The sequence below is a fragment of the Phyllopteryx taeniolatus genome, chromosome 18 (genome assembly GCF_024500385.1).
Source record: "Phyllopteryx taeniolatus isolate TA_2022b chromosome 18, UOR_Ptae_1.2, whole genome shotgun sequence".
Lineage (NCBI taxonomy): Eukaryota > Metazoa > Chordata > Actinopteri > Syngnathiformes > Syngnathidae > Phyllopteryx > Phyllopteryx taeniolatus.
In genome coordinates this window covers 13,887,620-13,902,179 of record NC_084519.1, presented here as the reverse complement: position 1 = coordinate 13,902,179, position 14,560 = coordinate 13,887,620, and the positions used below count along the sequence as shown (strand labels likewise).

The window sequence follows — 14,560 nt, the reverse complement described above, 5'->3', positions numbered from 1 at the left end:
CTGCGTTTTCTCGGTCACGTGCGAGTCGCTTTCTGTAATAACTTAAAAATAAGCGTACTAATTCCATAAATAAAATATTAATATATATGACAGTAATAAAGTGTAACTTTAGATTGTTTTGGGACAACGACTTGATAAATAATAAACCAGAAAGCTACACTATATCTTCAATAAACGGGATAATAGCCAATAACGGGATAATAGCCAATAATGCCTCACTACGTCATATTCTATTGTTAGCAATCTACCAATGGCGACCAGTCACTGTAAAAAAAACTCTATACGTAATAATTCGATTATTAACATGGAAAATTACATATGATAGTGATAAATTGTCACATTCCAGTTTTTTTTATATTTAACTGAAAAAATTTAAATCTACATTTCAGCGTAAATATAAACCAATTGGAAAGAACACAGCCAATAAGAGCTCACATTGTCATGCACTGTTAGTTAACGATCGACGAATGGCAATCATTGAAAGGCGGGACTAATGGCGGCAGTTAACTGGCCGGGAAGCTAGTTTTCAAGATCAGAAACCTGTCCCAGAAACTGCAAAAAAGCCCGAATTGTAGACACGACATGTAGCTAACTAACGGTTGTATGAAATTCGCCAGTTAAGGTTTATTCGTTACCACGAAGTTAGCCCAAGAATCGCAACAATACGCAAACCTTTGGCTAAAGAAGGCTAGCTCCACGTTGGAGCACGTTGAAGCTTCTGAAAAAACAAAAAACAACAACAACGTGTTGTCCGTTCGGTTAGGACCAAAGTTCCTGGATGAAGAGGCGCAACTGGAAAGCGGGCCAACGAGCCCAAAGAGGACAGCAAGGTTACACTAGGCACCCGGGACGTAGACGGTACCGAGGAAGACCGTGGAGACCATCGTGGAACGACGGGTGATGCGTTTAAAGACTTGATTTTGTGCTCAAAAATGTCTTGTGTCCGGAAAATACAGCAGTCCAAATGCAAATTTTGTATTAACAGGAATGGGTATGGTGATGCAGGACCTTCGTCCAGAATATCTGACGACCAAGTCAGCTCTCGTTCCTCTTCGGCCAGCAGTGCGGCGCCAGGTCAGTACCATAAATGCATTAAAAAGAAAAGTCTCCCTTGACTTGAGCTTGACACACACTACAAGCAAATACCGAGACCCTTCTTTATCATCAGAACTGCCAGGTTTCTACTATGACCCGGAGAAGAACCGATACTTCCGCTTGTTGCCGGGGCACAACAACTGCAATCCCCTGACCCGAGAGCAGCTGAGGGATAAGGAACGGGAGAAAGAGAGAGCCAGGATGCTCGTGGAGGATGCCAAGCCCACAAAAGTATTACAAACCTGGATTACTTTCAAGTGGGAGCTTCTCAAATGAGTCAAAAAGTGTTGTCTTGCCTCTAGAAAGCACCAAGGGCAGGACTCAACAGTTCCTTGCTCCTACGGAATCGACATCTTGGGCTGCTATCGGAGATGTCCTTCTGCAGGTACTGTATCGCTGTTGTCTATACTCACTTTCAGATTTGAGTTTCTGCCTGTGAAGACTACATTTGTACTTGGGATGGGCGAAAAGGCTTTCAAATATATTATTCAAAAGAAGTTTGTTGTGTAACCAATATGAAAACCCCAGAGCTGTAAATGTGTGGGGGAAAACAAGCAAGCTTAGAGTAGATACATTCCCTCAGTATTGTCAATGTTAAATCACCTGCACTCGTAAGCCACAACATTGTGTACACTTGTATGAAATGTCTGAAATATTGCATTGACATGCACATGACCATTTTAAAGCTTTAAACAATGCACCTTCAGGCGAGTCCACGAGGGGAGGATCAGCGCCATGAGGCGCCACAAGCTGGACCACCAGAGCACGGACGACTTCAGGACCATTGTGGTCGGTGAACGTGCCGAAGCAAGCTCCTCTTCCGAACCTGCAGTTGAGAACCCAAAAATTCCAAGTGGATGTTATCATTATCCTCTCACAGGCCGACTCCAAGTGCGAGCAAGTGTTTGCTGTCAACGACGTGTCTCAGGGGGGCTGCAAGTACGGCTGCATAAGCTTCAGCAGAAGCAGCCGTGGTGGGTCACTTTCTGTGGAAACGTGTGACAACCATTACGTCACCAACTGCAAGGTAAGAATATTTAAGGGGATGTACTATTTAAGGGGATATACTATGTAAAATTGACTTTTTGACCCTCTCCGTCATGGTAACAAAAGCGGCATTGGCCCCACAGTGGGACGGGCTGAGCAGTGGCCTCAGAACAAAGTCAGTTCAACTGCGGGTGGTATAAGGGGATGTAAAGTGAACTGTAGGTTGTTTTATCCTTTGCTTATTTTGACATGGAAAATATTTTAAAGTGTGTGTGTGTGGGGGGGGGGGGGGGGGCGGGAAACATGTCTGAAATGAAGGAAAAAGTTGATGAAAAATCCAACTAACACATGATAATGAGAAAATAAAAACTTTAGGTGGTACCTAATGTGAGCGATGTTTTGTTTTGAATCCCTCTTTCATGTGTTTCAGGTGAATTCCCTGTGCTGGGCCTCAGTCAGCTATCCAGACTCTCACGTGTTGTATCCTCTGATGATGATTTTGCCTTATTTGATATACAGTGAACCCCTGCGTATATGTTCCAGACCCACCTGTGATAGGTGAAAATCCGCGATTTAGTGAGACCATGGGTTGGGCGCGATACTGGATCACTGCGTGGCTTGAGTGTGGCGTTTTTTTACATGCCGTTCGCCATTCACTCCATCAACGCCGTCATCTTTTCTCACGGTGGTGGTACACTTTCTACTAACTCCAGCGACATGCTCCATTTTATATTATACATATTTAGTACATACTGTGTTAGAGTATCAGGTGCCTAAATTTATCCGACTTCCAACCAGTTGGCGTTTCTCTCCCTCATAATCAACGTAACAAACTGAAATTCATCACCTAATCTTTATCGTCAACTCTAAAACTATGCTGATCTCAGATCCAAAGCGATGCTTTGTAGTTCCCTGAAGGTGGTGTGCGATGGACTGGCAACCAATCCAGGAAGTCAGTTGGGTTAGGCTCCAGCTCTCCCGTGACACTAATGTAGACAAGTGCTGTAGAGAAAGGATCGATGGCTAGATAATGTATGTTTTAGTGATGTTTTGTTTGAAACCATATTCTTCTTAACTGAAGACTGAATTGTCCAGACTCTGCCTGGTGGGGGTTGCGGACAAGCCCGGCTACGTCACTTTGCTTCCTGCTTCGCTCTTCAGAAACTCTGACTCAAGTTACATCACTTTTGTTTTTTTTTAAATTTTATTTTATAAATCTCTCATTGAGCTTGCCTTTTATGATGGTTTACAGCAGAGTAGACGCTGCATACACTTCATCATAACCGGGGGCTGTACCTTATATTTTGGTTGCCTCATTTATAGAAATGAAAGTTATTAGTATTGAGAAAATAGTTGTCAGTGCACTGAACCAAACGGAGCTTTACTGGAAATATTATTATTATTATTTTTGGGCATTAATCGCAGGTGTACCTAATGACGTGTCCCCTTTGGTCCACAGATGAGCCAGCGGTGCGTTGCAGTTTTAAGATCTCCACGGCCTGGTGCTGTGCTTGGTGTCGGCATCCGCAGTTTGACAAGCTGTTTAGTGCGGGTCGGTGTAAAAAATGTGGACTTTGTTGAAAATATGGTCAAATATTTGGGATGTGGCTATTCTACCTATAGTAAAAAAAAAAAAATGTCTGCTACTAAGTTGGAAGCATAATTTTTTTTCTAAATATCAGTATTAAATGTTGCTAAAATAAATAATAAAAACTCAAGGCTCAAGGTTCTCCCTGTGCCTGCATGGGTTTCCTCCCACATTCCAAAAACATGCATGTTAGGCCCTAACATGACAACAACCAAACAACATCCTAACAGTTGGGGTCATTGAAGACTCTAAATTGTCCATAGGTGTAAATGGTTGTTTGCCTATATGTGCTCTGTGATTGGCTGGTAACCAGTCCAGGTTATACCCCGCCTTGGCACCCGAAGTCAGCTGGGATAGGTCCCAGGATTACCCGAGACCCTAAAGATGACAAGCGATTTAGAAAATTCACAAATAGTACTACTGTCTCAAGACTTTTGTTCATGTTAGTTTGTTGAAATGGGCTTACATGTCTTAATTTAAAGGTTTAATTGCATTTGTCGGCAGGTTTGTCTCACAAAGTGATCCTGCAGCAAGCCGTCACGGGCAAAAAACAAACGGTCGATGTCGGCAGCGACGTCCTGGCTCAGCAGTTTTGTGTTGGAGTGAGTCGGCGCGTCTTTTTAAGCCTTATTGTTACGCGGACTGTCAAGTGGAGTACACGTGCGTATTGATTTTTAACATCTCAACTGAATTTGAAAATGTGAGAGACCCTGCACGACCAGGAAAAAAAAAATGGAATAGTGTGTGCTTACTGTCTCTTCTAGTGTGTTGTGTCCTGTCAACACAAACTTGCTCAGGATCATCTTTTAGACACATCCGATAATCGGGCCTTTGGTGACATTAATCATTAGGCTGGTAAAATGCTCAACTGTCCAGATGCGTTACCTCACTTTAAAATGACAAGTAATCTGTGCAGGTCCCTTTGCTGTTCAGTGGCTGCCGGTCGGGGGAGATTTTCAGCCTCGACGCACGGGAGCTGAGTGGCCGCAAGGCGACGCTCTTCCGGCAAGAATCGGCTATCACGTCGCTGCGCGTCCTGCGTGATGAGAACTACCTGGCGGCTGCGGACATGTCAGGCCAGGTCAGGAATCGTGCTTTTATTGCTCTTTTACTGCAGGACCATCACAAGCTTTGTGATTTCTCTTTGTCAGATCAAGCTGTGGGACATACGGGCCAGGAAACCAGTGCAGGAGTACCGGGGCCACTACAACGAGCATGCCAACCTCCCCATCCACGTCAGCGAGCCTGAGGGGCTTCTTTTGGCTGGTAGGGGACAAAAGTACTCAAAGTCTGCACTTTAAGTAGGTGTACAGTACAGATACTTGTGTTAAAAAAGACCCTTGTAAAAGTAGAAATACTGATTAAACTCCAGTACTTGCGTTAAAGTAAAAATGTGCAGACTCAGAAATGTACTTAACTCATTCACTACTGTGGATCTTTATATACGTTAACTGGAATCCAACTGTTTCCTGCCACTGATGTACATTTTGCAACGGGTAGGTATGGAAGATGGTCTCGTCCAGCTTCTCTGTGAAATTCAGGTTTGTAAACCACTATAATGATTAACAGATCCCTGGAGATGGCGGCGTTGCATTGCTATGGATTTGAGGTCAGCAAAGCTTTTGAGTAGACGATAAAGATTAGGGGGTTCATCTTGGGTTGTCACGTCAATTATGAGGGAGAGAAATGCCGACGCGTTGGAAGTCGGACAACTTTAGGCACCTGACACTCAAACAGTGTATATGTACAGTATAAAAAACGTTTACTAGCTAGCATACTAGCTAGCGTTGGCTCGTCTTTCGTGTTCCCACAGCTCTGCTAACGTTGTGAACTGAGGAATAAGAAAGGCTAAATAAGCTAACGATAATGACTGAAAAAATACATCTTAATTGTATGTGTTTTTTCACATTAGGAAAATCATTCTTGTAGTCGACAACATCAAACAATTCCCTCCATTAAAGCCATGAATGGCTTGGCCTTTAATAGGTGTTGCAATTCTTTTTCCTCACAGTTGGTCAGGATTGCTACACGAGGTGTTGGAGCTTGCGGGATGGCCGCCTCCTAAGGACCATCCCCTCACCTCACCCGGCCGCCAACGACGCCATCCCCAGCGTGGTCTTCTCTTCCACCTTCGGTGGCCGCACGGGGGCCCCCGGCCTGCTGATGGCCGTCAAGAAAGACCTCTACTACTTCCCCTACAACACGGACGAGAGCGAGCCGCAGAGAGTGTGACTGAATGGGACACTTATTTAGGTACACCAGCACAATGAAATCTGCCTTTACAAGGAATACAATGACTGATAAATTGTAAACATGTTTATTTATTGTGTTTGCAGTGGTGTTGAACAGCACTGCATTATACTGAGAGCTATCGCTGATATTTTCAATAGGTGCTTGATGATCAATTTTTGTATTCTACAAAAGGAAGAATAACTGGAACATTTACAAAACTATCCTAGAATGGGCAAATTCAAAACAACAAAATGTGGGGGCGGGGGGGTCACAAGTTAACAGTTTGGTCCATGAGCGCAGTGCCCTTGTTTTAGTGTTTTGTTTTTAACTTTATTGTTGTATATTCATTTTTCTGTTTTTATCCCCTATAACCAAAATTGAGTTGAGTTAAAGCCACTTCATCTGACATCATTAAACTGCACTGGAAGGGGAAAAAAACCAACCTTGTCCTGAAAATAAAGCTCCAGCCATCCACATATGCAGATATACCGAGTATGTGTCAACAACAATAAAAGTACTTGCAAGGCATGTCAGAGAAGTTCCAGGACTGGTGTCACAAAAAGATTTTGGAATCCAAATTGCAGATTTTCCCCGTCGACGTAATCCCCCTGGAGTCAATTGCATTTCCCCAGTATTTTTCTGCCAGGCCTTCATGTATGGCTAGAAGGATTCTTCACAGATCCTCCGCAGCATTGTGGTCACAGTCATCTGGATGTCGTCCATCTCTTCAAAATGGGTCCGCTTCATGTGACCCTTGAGCTTGTGACACTAGTCCTGGAACCTTTCTGACACACCTTGTATTTGTTTGCATCGATTAAGAGTCAAGCCATTCCAAGATCTCGCTTGTGAGTGGTGATGTTTTTGAGGGTCCAGCCTCAACAGTGTCGTATTGCTAACAAGTTCATCCAACGGTGTAAACAAAAAGGTGTTGTGTGTAAAATTTTAACAGTCATAAAGCTTTTCTACTTGGTGCATTTTAAAAACGTGGATATAACTACTGAAGGCTTGTGGGGTTATTAGAGTGGATAGGACTAAATGTTTGTGTGTGTGTGGAATGCATCTACAGTATACAGTAAAACAATGACCCCAGGTGGTTATCTAAAAAAAATTTAAAAGGCAAGGATGTAGCCAACAGGTTTCCTAACCAAGATGAACCAAAAACAGTACTGTGCAAAAGTCTCTGGTTTCCACATTAGTTATACCACTAACTAGTATAGATGTAACTTTCATAGACAAAACCCAAATCTGAAACATACAGTGAGATGAAGGGTGTAGGGGGGTATTTGCACAGACCAGGAACAAATGAAATTCTGGTGAAATCTAGATAATGGGATTATACCCCCCGTCACTACAGAGCATTAATGGAACTAGATAACTAACAAAAAGAAACAAAAGATGGTGGGAAGACATTAGTTCTGTCTAAACTCCTCAACTCACTTCAGCATGCTTTATCATCAAGATAGCTCAAGGTAAGACATTTAGTGGTTTGGCCTGAGTTTGTCAGCGAATAATGAGGGATAGTTTACCTCAAAAATCTACAAATATGTGGAAGCTCCTCCCTTCACTTCAGTAACGTCCTTGGCACCAAGCTGGCAATAAAGTAATACTTTTATTGCTTTGGCCTCAGCACAAAAATAGCAAATAGAATAGAGTTTGTCAGAGGATAGGTTGCCCACAAAAATCCACTAATGACTGTTTAGTCATTATAGAATGGCTAACATGGCAGATTTTTGCAAAGTACTGTATAATAGTCCCGTTGATGGCTTAATGGGATGAGTAACTGGTTTCTGTGAATGACTGTGTGTGTGTGTTAGTCTTGTCATTGACAGGTGATCAGTCCTGGGTGTGCAGCGTCTCTCAGCCCCCAAATGGTATGTGATGGTACTACCAACAATCTAGACCTTCTGGAGCAGATAGTCCAAAAGAGATTGTTCAAAACGTGATTCTGTACTTCATGATATTCAAGTTTCATCGACTGACTGCAATTTAAAACAGGAAATGCCGTCAAAAATGCAACTGAAAGAACCAGAGACAAAAGGGGTCCACGTGATTTTCAAGTCCTGCTAGAGATCACCGGATTTCTGGCTGCAAACGCTGCAGACCCTCACCGGATGATCCCAACCCCTGGAGGGCACGGCGCGCCTCTCCTGGGAGCAGTCCTGGCACACGCCCTGACCGCAGGCGCGGCAGTGGTGGATGGAGAGGCGAGAGGCCGAGAAGTCCCTCTGGCAGCCGCAGCAGGCGCGGATGTCCTGGTCCGGGACCCAGTAGGCGGGACGTGCGGCGTCCTTCACCAGGCCTGGTGGACACACGACACCACTGATAAGAATACAAGGGAGTCCTCGGTTTACGACTTTGCCGACATATGGCGGTTCGAGGTTGTAAACGGCCCGTTATAAACTGGTTTGCGCAGCGGTGTAAGAATATGTGATCCCACGGCACTGCTAAGTTACCAGCATGCTTTCTGATTTACATTGGATTTTTTTTTATATTTATGCATTTATGTAATGGGGGGGAAAATGACAAAATAATACAATAGATAATTACAAATAATAAAAATACCCAAATATTAGGAAAATTACAAATAAATTTGATTAAAAAAACCTTATATAAAATCAAATTAAGAATTCAGTGTTCCCTGTGTATTCTCAATTTGTCTATTCACAATTTCTTTTTGGAACCTATGTTATTTGCTGAAAAACTCACCTGTCTAATATAAAGGTATTGCTTTGGTGCCATCTTGTGGCAGCTTGGTGCCAAGGAACTATGTTAATATGAGGCGGGGGGCTTCTTTTACAGTGTTCTTCCACATAGTCACTGTTTGTGAATTTTCCTGTACAATGTTATCCACTAAAAAAAACTCACCTATTTGCCATTTTTGTGCTCAGACCATAGCAATGTCTAATACAAAAGTAGTGCTTTGCTACCATCTTGTGGTATCTGTAGGCAATTAAGCCTTTTTATGGGGGCATCACTCGCTTACTTGATTGTTGTTATTCGTGGTAGTGTTCGGCCCCTATCCCCCACAAGTAGCAGGGGAACACTGAAATACAAGCTACTAGATAGGATATAACAAATATTAAGACAAAATAACGACCAATTTGATCAAACAAAAGTTAAATACAGGCTGTCCTCATTTTACGACTGTCCTGAAAGGTGCTTAATGAAATAATTTGTGCACTGGCGTAAGACTGCATGGTCAATGCAGCACAAAAAGACGCGCTCGGTTAACCGCCGTATTTAACGTTTTTTCGTTTGTTTTATATTTATGGTCTACAAGTGATTTTCATACAAGTAATGCAGCTTCGTCGTTAACCGGGAACCCTTTCCTCCATCGGTGGTGCGTTTATTTTCGGAGAATTCTCACCGAGCGGTATGTCGATGGCGCCGACGACAGCGCCGAGGGTGTTCTGAACGGCTTCGCCGACCTTCCTTGCTATCAGGGTGCCGCCTTCCTCCTCCAAGGCCTCATCGAGGAGCTCTAGAACAGACACTCGCACGTCACCCAGATTTTTGCACATCACAGTGGAAAAGCTGCTGAATTCGCATACCAGTGGGGATTCCTCTGTTCTGGAAGCAAGCGTCGCAGACTCGAACGGGCGCCAGCCCCCAGCCTCTCTCAGGGACTGGGCGGGCTTTGGAGGAGCAGGCATCGCAGAAACCCTCGCCGCAGGCTCGGCAGTGGTGCTTGGTGTCGTTGGCTTGGAAGTCCACCGCACATTTGTGGCATTTCTGCACATTTTAGTGTGACAAAGTCAGGACGTTTATGTAAAAGAATAACTTGAATTGGTGTGTTACAGTCAAACAAATGGAGACAGTTCATGGTTCAAGTTTCAAGTCTGAATCCATACACCAGTACAAAAAGGTGACGTCTTTTACTGATGCTCGTACTCTTGATCAAACAAACTTGCATCAATAAAAATTTAGCGTGATGATGACTGAACCCTTGAGGGAAACAGAAGAGATTACAAGACAAGATGACCCAACATATAAATGTAATAATAATAATAAAGTAAGGAATGAAATCATCTTCAATGCACCAAGAATACATTAGTTTTCATTTAAGTATATTATTAAGTTATTGAATGATTAAATTGTTTTCAATGATTTTATACATTTTCAGTTGTATTTAGTGCCTCATGCATATTTTCACATGCATGTCTACTACTGAATTTAGTAATTACATTTTTATGATTCATTTAAAAATGGCTTTCTTAGCTCTTATGCATTTTAATAACTATTTTTATTAAGTAATGTTTTTTAATCAATTTTTTTCTATAAATTCATTTTTCATGCATATTTTAACATTTAACACCTTCACCAACTAAATCATGTTTAATTGCATTTTGCTTTTTGATTTTGTTGTATTTGGTAAATTTAATTAAATTATTTTTTCAAAATTTAATTTGTAAAAACAATTGTATTTATTACATCATGCCTATTTTAGCATGTTTAACACATTCACCAACAAAATGTTTTTAATTACATATTTTATTTGTATTAAATAAATTATTTTTTTCAAATGTAATCTTTTCAAATCATTTTATTTATTACATCTTATGCAAAATAACAATTGAATACGGCAAAATTATTTTTGATTTAAATAATTTTAAAATTAGATTTTGTAATAATTGTATTTTTGTTGTATTTATTAAATCTTATGCATAGTTTAACATGAAACGTTCAACTAACTGAACATTTTCCTCACAGAACTAATATTTACGTATCCAAAACTCTCTCTCAATTCTTCGTTTTAAAAAGTAGTGATGCATTTTTCACTGTACGTACCAGAATGAGAGAGTTGGGCGTCCAGTAGGTGGGAGCGATCTGGTCGGTGAGCCAGGAAGTGACCGCTTTGGCTGGCTTGACGCTGAGCTCCGACACCGACTGGGAGATGTACTTGACTCCGTCCAGCAGCCGCTGGGCGGCGTTGTGGTTGTCTTTCAGGAAGCCGTCGGACTGAAATGAGGAAAAATCGGTCACAGTTGCGGGGGTTCAACAGAAACTGGCTAACAAAGTTTGCTAACACATCGAGTTGAGCACGGCCTCACCCCCGGCCAGATGTGCTGGATCTCGGTTCTGACCACAGTTTCCACTGGATCCTGGTTTCCGTACCAGTACTGCCTGCTTCTGTAAATTACTCCACAGTTGGGACACTCGATGACGTATCTAAAAGGAAATGACCACAGTGACTATTGGGCTTTGTAAATTATCTTATACAGTAAAACCAAACCAAGCAGATGCCACTGGCTTGACTACATTTGTTTGTGTTGTTTAGTACGTTGTCAGTGGAAGATCATTTTAAATCGCAAAATACGTAGTCTACCTAAGTAGTTGATTCATGACTATTATAGCTGATAGATAACACTATCAATTTTTTTGTTGTTACTCACCCAGACCAGGCGTAGACGGCCAAACCAAACCACGGCGAGTCGGACGAGGCCGTCGTCTTGGGAACCACGATCACCTCCTTCCCTCCCTCATAGCAGGCCTGGAAAATTTTGCAATTTAGACACGGGCGTCCTCCTTAAACGCGGCGTAACGTGAATGCTCACCTTGCACGTGTAGATGCGGTTGTCGTACTGCGCGGAGTAGCGGCACCGATGCTTGGCTTCGTGTTCCGCTCCCTCCTTGAGGTGGTTCATGCTTCTCTTACAGCCTGACCTAAAAGTACATTTTTACCTTCAAATCATTACCAACAGAAACAGATAGAATTCAGCAATCCCCTGCATATTCCCGGTTCACTAGTCACAAATTCATTGAACTATTTTTGGATCGTAGTTTTAACTATTAACATAGCCCATTGTAACTAAATTTTACTGTACTGTAATTTTACATACCCGCAACTCAGGCAGATGCAGGAGCAGGTGAAGTACTCATCGGGGAAGAAAGAGTTACTAGTCATGTGTTCATCGGGAATATCGCCACTGAAACGCTCGCTCAGCGCCTGGAGGGATCAAGAAGTCATCAATTGTTGAGTCTCTCAGTGTAACATCACTCCTTGGCGGAGGTAACGGGAGAGTCGCCGGACCTGCAGGGCCTTGTAGATGACGCCGGCGGAGCGGGGAGAGCGGGTGGCGTTGTTGTCCAGCTGCTGTTCCAGGCTGCGCTGTAGGCCGCTGAAGTCGGTGGGTGGGTTGTAGGTACGGGTTCCGCGGTACTGGACGGAGCTGAAGGCCTCGGGGAACAGACCCAGCTTCCTGAAACGCTCCTGGAGGAGTCGGTCTGCCGACTCTGACGGCTTGTCTAGAAATTGCAAAACGACACGTCGTAGCCAGGTGTTGCTGGTTTCGGGCCTCCTTTTTGGTACTCTACCTGATCCTAACAGTTTGGTGTGCACCGTCTCGTGGAAGATGATGACGGCGGGGCCCAGGGTGGACAGCGGGACGTCCAGTCCGCAGCGCGTGGTGGTCGCCTTCAGCTCCCGGGCGAAGTGCTTCAGGTAGGCCTCCGAGGCGTCGCCCAGGAACTTGAAGAGGTCGTCGTGGAGACGGTCGGCATGTGTCCGGTAGATGACGATATCTGAGATGGCCAAGACCTTCAGGAGGAGGCGGGTTCGCTGACCCTGGCTGGACCCTATGTCCAAAAAATACAAAAGCGATGACTTTGCAATGCCCAGGATTCCCTGCAGGAGTGTTTCCAAACAGTCAAATGTTTACAGCCCCTCTTCAGATTCTTCTGGTGAAGTCTTTAGTTTGCTGGGGTTATTGTCCTGAAAATGTCCTATAATGTTAATATCTAATCATTTATTGCTAAATGTGATGAACAAGTTTGGCTTATCGGTAATGCAAAATTCGGTATCAATCCCTGGGGTAATGCATTGTGGTGATGTATCAAGGCAGGAAGCGTTTAAATACTTCTGAAAGTAACCGCAAATGCGTTTACAAGCGACACTGTCTGCATCTTACCAGCTCCGAGCAGTCCTTCCGTGTCAATGACGACCACACGGTGCAGCGGGTCCATGGCGGCCCACACGCCCACCGTGCAGGACTCCTGCGTCGGAGATGTTTTGAAAACCTCTCTTCCGAGAAAGAAGGTGTGATTCATCGTGTGCGACTTCCCCTCGCCGGTGTTCCCAAAGATGGAGACCACCTTGAGTAGCTCGTCGGCGATGCATCCCAATCTGTTCACGAACTCCTCCTCATCCTTCACCTGGGAAACCTTTTAAGATAAATCCCTGCCTCCACATCCATCAAGAGAGGAATGTCGAGGAACTCACCTGCATCTCCTCCTTCTCGTCCACCAACAGGAAACTGAACACCTTGTCCAGCTGGTCTTTAAGGATGTCCATCTCCGACTCCCCGGAGCTCACGCTGTTCTCCTGGGGACTTTTGGCCGGGGGGTACAGGGTGAGAGGATGCTTCCTCTTGTTCCCGCCGCTGTGGGTGCGTTTCTGGCAGTCCAAGCACAGGTTGATCTTGCATCCCTGGCAGCGTACGGACGCTCGCAGCCGGCCGGCCGTGACCGAGCCGCCACTGCCATCTCCTTTGCACGAGTCGCAGAAGGGGACGTGGCCCGGAGCGATGCGGACCCGGTCGTGGTTCCTCATGCGCTCCTGCCGGTGGAGCTCCATTTCGCAGCGGGCGCACTGCAGGCTGCTGCAGTCGTCACATTCGAAGGAGGCCTCGTCCGAGCCCCCGCAGGCGTAACTCTCCTGGCAGACTAGCGGTGTGTTCATGCCTTTATCTACAGCTGGACCTTGACCGCTCATGCTCGATAATGGAGGACTTGACTAGACTATCAGCTCAGCTTCGAACAATTCGTAAGATTGAGAAAATTCTAGGAATCCAAGTTTGCACTAGAACAATAACTTTTGTCCGTTATTCAGGCAGATTGTCGTTCATAACATCTAATCAGACTCCGTCTAGTGTCTTACCCATTTGTAATGTTTGCTTTATTCAGTTCAATAAAGGAGTTACATTTAAATAAAGAATAATTACTCAAACTTAAGAGAGTTTGCAGCCAGAACTACCTTTAACACTAACCCTACCGTGTGTAATGTGAGCACCTTAATAAAACAATATTTCCAAAAAGTAGTCAAATGTGTTCTTAAATGTCCTTTGCTTACGTGTTGACCAAAAACGGATCAAGCTATTATCCATCCGGCATCCTTTTTGCCTTGTTAATACCTAAATGGGTTGATGCCAAGTTGCTACACGTCGTCTCCTGTGACCATGACTATTTTTATACAAGGCGAGTATTGCGTTATTAACAATTAGCAATACATGCAGTCGTACTTGTGTAGGAAAACAACAACCTTCGTGTCACTCGGCTGAACTCACAGCGTTTACCAGTCCCAGCCGACGACGATTGACTCGACTTAATTCAACTGCCTCCTCGACGCGGTCCAAAAGTGTACGCTGGCTAATAATAACTTAGCATAGCGCCCCAGTGCCACGTACTAACCTCGGCGAGAAAGTTAGCTTGCTGTGTCAGACCGCGGGAGGAGATGTTGTTGCTTTTACATCAGCTGATCGGCTTGTTTTTATCCAGGGTTGAGCAGTCATTCGGGGCGCAATGCACGCTGGGAAATGTAGGACGGCGTCAGCCCGCAACGAACCACCGTCTGTTTGTCTAATTGTTGTTATAATTAAAATATTTTATTTTTAAAATATTTATCATAATATTTATAATTTTTGACATCAGTAGTTTGTCTCT

At 44.0% G+C, this 14,560-nt stretch overlaps 2 protein-coding genes across 5 annotated transcripts; one reads left to right on the top strand and one right to left on the bottom strand.

The window, feature by feature from the left end:
- The first annotated feature begins 463 nt into the window (after positions 1-463).
- Positions 464-8,027, top strand: wdr21 (WD repeat domain 21). Of its 4 annotated transcripts, XR_009785535.1 has the most exons (15): positions 464-897; positions 986-1,074; positions 1,169-1,326; positions 1,398-1,480; positions 1,803-1,884; positions 1,976-2,122; positions 2,513-2,562; positions 3,178-3,257; positions 3,542-3,634; positions 4,175-4,272; positions 4,587-4,751; positions 4,822-4,936; positions 5,682-5,923; positions 7,732-7,773; positions 7,898-8,027. XR_009785535.1 is itself a non-coding variant. In XM_061754685.1 (14 exons), exons 1-13 carry the CDS (start codon positions 779-781, stop codon positions 5,900-5,902), a joined length of 1,500 nt encoding a protein of 499 aa, XP_061610669.1. In that variant the 5' UTR covers positions 464-778; the 3' UTR covers positions 5,903-5,923; positions 7,732-7,868. The 4 variants fall into 4 exon arrangements, 3 of the variants coding, with proteins under 3 accessions (XP_061610669.1, XP_061610668.1, XP_061610670.1); XM_061754685.1 differs by lacking the exon at positions 7,898-8,027 and having other exon boundaries at positions 7,732-7,868; XM_061754684.1 differs by lacking the exons at positions 7,732-7,773; positions 7,898-8,027 and having other exon boundaries at positions 5,682-6,378.
- zfyve1 (zinc finger, FYVE domain containing 1) lies at positions 7,730-14,431 on the bottom strand. Its single transcript, XM_061754683.1, has 12 exons — positions 13,122-14,431; positions 12,811-13,054; positions 12,218-12,478; positions 11,934-12,148; positions 11,743-11,849; positions 11,458-11,566; positions 11,296-11,393; positions 10,954-11,071; positions 10,691-10,861; positions 9,454-9,634; positions 9,270-9,383; positions 7,730-8,201 (listed from the first exon to the last, which is right to left on the bottom strand). Exons 1-12 carry the CDS (start codon positions 13,611-13,613, stop codon positions 7,966-7,968), a joined length of 2,346 nt encoding a protein of 781 aa, XP_061610667.1. The 5' UTR covers positions 13,614-14,431; the 3' UTR covers positions 7,730-7,965.
- Between the last annotated feature and the right edge of the window lie 129 nt (positions 14,432-14,560).